Source organism: Mizuhopecten yessoensis, unplaced genomic scaffold (assembly GCF_002113885.1).
Source record: "Mizuhopecten yessoensis strain PY_sf001 unplaced genomic scaffold, ASM211388v2 scaffold2329, whole genome shotgun sequence".
Classification (NCBI taxonomy): Eukaryota; Metazoa; Mollusca; class Bivalvia; order Pectinida; family Pectinidae; genus Mizuhopecten; species Mizuhopecten yessoensis.
This window is the reverse complement of record NW_018404492.1, coordinates 2,580,664-2,584,886: the sequence shown is the minus strand read 5'-3', so window position 1 is coordinate 2,584,886 and position 4,223 is coordinate 2,580,664. Positions and strand designations below refer to the sequence as shown.

The 4,223-nt window shown below is 42.3% G+C and overlaps 1 protein-coding gene across 1 annotated transcript in view; it reads right to left on the bottom strand.

The window, feature by feature from the left end:
* LOC110445719 (cysteine-rich, acidic integral membrane protein-like) overlaps positions 1-4,223 on the bottom strand; it is a 29,362-nt gene that overhangs the window by 14,208 nt on the left and 10,931 nt on the right. Inside the window, exons 4-5 of the mRNA XM_021490498.1 lie at positions 3,878-4,156; positions 21-571 (exon numbers count right to left, since the gene is read on the bottom strand). Coding sequence (XP_021346173.1) covers positions 21-571; positions 3,878-4,156 — 830 coding nt within the window. The remainder of the gene's footprint in view (positions 1-20; positions 572-3,877; positions 4,157-4,223) is intronic.

Here is a 4,223-nt window from a genome sequence, read left to right as displayed (position 1 = left end):
TCCACTCCAGTAACACCCACTGCTCCCGCACTGCCAGTCAATCCCATTGTTCCCGTACTGCCTGTCAAGCCCTGTTGTCCCGTACTGCCGGAAACACCATCCACTCCCGTAACACCCACTGCTCCCGCACTGCCAGTCAATCCCTGTTTTCCCGTACTGCCAGTCAAGCCCTGTTGTCCCGTACTGCCGGAAATACCATCTGCTCCCGTACTACCGGCGATACCATCTGCTCCTTTACTGCCGGCGACACCATCAGCTCCCGTAATACCCACTGCTCTCGCACTGCCAGTCAATCCCTGTGTTCCCGTACTGCCAGTCAAGCCCTGTTGTCCCGTACTGCCGGCTATACCATCTGCTCCCGTACTACCGGCGATACCATCTGCTCCTGTACTGCCGTCGACACCATCCGCTCCCGTAACGCCAGTCACACCCACTGCTCCCGCACTGCCAGTCAATCCCTGTGTTCCCGTACTGCCACTCAAGCCGATTGGTCCTCTCGGGCCGATTGGTCCTCTCGGGCCGCGTGGCCCTTGCCCCGGTACTAGTGATAATACAATATCAAAGTCAACGACTAGACACGAATCAGAATACAAATATTTAACAGTATGTGATGGCTCCTAATATCTCTGAAACAGGAATTAAAAAAGCATTACGGTATACCATATTTCAGGTATTTCTATGAAATGACCCAGGAACAATTCCCCACGGGCAATGCCAAACCTCGGGGTTTATCCTAGTAGCATGAGTGAGTTCATCTCTTCATACACACCGATTGTATATATAGATGAAGGGTAGGGATTTCAACTTTGTCCATGTTACATTTATGACCAAGGGATTAAGCCCCTACTGTTTGGTTTTGACTCCCGGGCCGATCCTGGTGAAGCACAAGTGCTTTTTCCTCTGTATGCCTATGGTTATACAGTGGGGTCGTATTTATACCATCACAGTAGTTTCCGTGTTACGACTCAGGAAGTAAATACCAAGCGTTAAGACCCAAGGGTCACTCCTAATGGCGTGAGTGTATTTGCCTCTTTGTATAATGTACCCAGTAATTGTATTAGAGGGAAATATCAAACATGTGGTCCCCCGAGGTGTAAAACTATTTAACTGTATAATAAGGTTAAAGGGAGGGGATCCCGACCATTTCTAAGCATTTTGAAATGTACTGAAGGAGTAAGTTTTTCAAGTTTCAACCTTTTGTATTTTTTGCCCTAAATTGGAAAAAGTTGTCGACGGACGGAAAACGCATGCCGCGCCATGGTATACGCACACTTGGCTCTTTGGGTCAAGTAAGCTTATGCTCAAGTTAAATATTGTAATGGTTTTGTTTGTTATTGTATCACTATGGGTCTGTTCATACTGTATTTTTCAAGTTTAATATTATATTCGCTGATCAAATTTTATTTTGTATTCGTTGATCAAATTTAATACAATCTAATTAAAATCATATCTTCACATCGCTCCCGTTTACTGATATGTCGCGTTGAAGATCTAACAACATCCCGTAGAGGGTCATGTTCAGGCGACCTTTGCATTAACCAATCAGATGAGAGCTTACGCATTTCTGTAAGTGATGATGTAATGATTTCGGAACACACTTGCTTTTCTAAAAGACCGAGAGGTGTCAAATGAGCATTGAAAATGGCGGCGCCCATGACACCACGCCGTGTCTATCTTCAAGACAACGTTTGTATAATTTGTGGATTTTGCTTTGAAATAAGTGGAGACTTCCTCTTCTGGTGATGTTGTCGTTAAAAAGTTTAACAACCTGAAACTACAATTAACCAATGACAGGCTCCGCAATATTCAAACTATCACTGGACCAGACGAAAATATGGATTTTGGGCTACGAGGTGTCTGAATTAAATGCTACAGGTCCTGCTTTCTGATTGGTTGAAAGAAAGAGTTACGTCGCGTTTTGATTGGCTTGTTATATATACGATAATGCGTTCATGTTGACCTCTGATGTGACCCTCTACGGGATGTTGTTAGATCTTCAACGCGACATATCAGTAAACGGGAGCGATGTGAAGATATAGTTTTAATTAGATTCAATTTAATATTGTATTCTCTGATCAGTTTTGATATTGTATTCTCTGATCAAGTTAAATATTGTATACTCTGATAAAGTTTGATTTTTCATTGTATATTCGAATAAAGTTTAATAATGTATGTTCTGATTAAGTTAAATATTGTATATTTTTGGTCTTGTTAAGTATACGCTCTTTTGATGCATACCATTACACTCTCCTTGGTCTCTATACGTTATCATCTGATTGATACCCGTTCTAAACATATATCGCTATGAGAGTGTCAGTAGTCACTATGGGGCATGTTCTCTTTGTCATCCAGGATGGTAGACTTGACCTCAGAGAAATCGCTACCGTTGCATCCATTCAGTTGGGGTTTTGTTGAGAAGTCTTAAAGGCGTTGTTTTAAGATGTTTTAAAACAAAACAGAAATGACATCATCTGTTCATCAGAACATCCATTTATGATGACTCTTTGAATAACAAGCCAATCGGATTGATATGTCGCCTCTATGCCCCGCTTTGATCATCGATGCACATATCAGAGAAACTAAGTTAAACACAAAATCTTAAAGGGGCATCACGGTGAAGTTTTTTCTTTTTTTTCAAATGCTAACTAAACATATCAAGTGAGACTCCTTATGAAAAATAACGATCGGATTTGGCTGAAATAGATGTATAAAAATGATTAAATCTAAGAAAATCATCGGTATTTCTGTAGCAGGAGCAAGTCCTGGCTTTGTTTACCCAGGTTCATTGAGCCTGGGGTTCCAGGGTTTCCATTACAAACAACTCACATAGTGTATAACATTTAATAGATTTATTACATAGAGCATATAACATACATACACAGACGACACAAGCTATTCAACCCCTACCCGGCTACTACTGGGACATGTACGGGAAAGGTGTAAACAAACACACTACATGACGGTATAAACACAGCGGGCAGCTAGCAAGGCTTTCCCCGGACAGTACAGAAACACACAAACACCCACCTAGCACCACGGACCGGTCAGAAGATAATGACAGCACAACACATGACAAGAGACAGAGAAAGACGGAGATACCCAGCCGAAGCTATTGGTACAGCTCCACAAGTTCCCATGTGTGGGTATGTTATGTAGACCACGGTAGCCAATCAGAACGGTTTTACCACAGAGTAGGGGTCATCCAATGAAAACACCGGTTACTAAAATAAGGAAGGAAGTTAGAAAGAGTAAAAGCCCGGATAACAACACAGAGTCCCAATAGCAGCGGTAACACATACGTCGAACACCCACGGTAGATATATATGCGATAACTTTCTTATACCCCTTTCATTCAGGCTTTCATCCAGACACTTTCACCAACACAATCCTTATATATATAATCACTCATACCCATTCGCAACCACCTGGCCAGGTTTCATAATACTCTCGACTTTCACACACCTCCCTTTCCAATAAGAAAATAGTTATACTATTTTCTAATTCTTGTACTATTCGCCTTTAGTAAAGATCTAGCAAAACTATATATACCGTAAATATTTCTCGACAACGGTAACGTCCTTATATATATAATTACAATAAATCCAACAATAATAACAATATTCAATATAACAATAACAGTAAAGCCATATATAAAATAAAATTAACTTAGTCCATAGACATTGACTTTGTTCCGATTACAGTCAATGGAACAGGTCATCAAACATGACTAATAAGGAGGCGTCATCCCCCTCCCAGCATCCCTCAACTGAGCATCTTTCTGCAGGTGCACTCTTCACAGGTATGCTCATCCCCTCCGAGGGCACATGCCGTTTATTGAGGGTTCGGCAGGCAGACCCCGAAACCCCCATCAGCCTACTGGCTTCCTGCATCCCCAACCCATGTTGCCGTCGGATATGGCGGACCACCTGGTTCCGCCTCACATGGTGGAATCCACACCTGGGACACCCCAGTAACTCAACTGTCCTGGCATGGACTTCCGCCCAATGCTGGAGCATGGCACTATAAGTTTTATATAATCTTGTCCCACAGGATGACACAGGACAAGACATACCCTCCGCTACCCACACCGGCCTCAAATCCCGGTTTACCGATGCCAAATCCTGCAGGGAGGTATTGATTTCCAGAATATCCATTTCTACAATACAAACATGAAATCAGGCTTTTAGCCTTCTAAAAGTACACAACAGAATTACCTCTTTTTT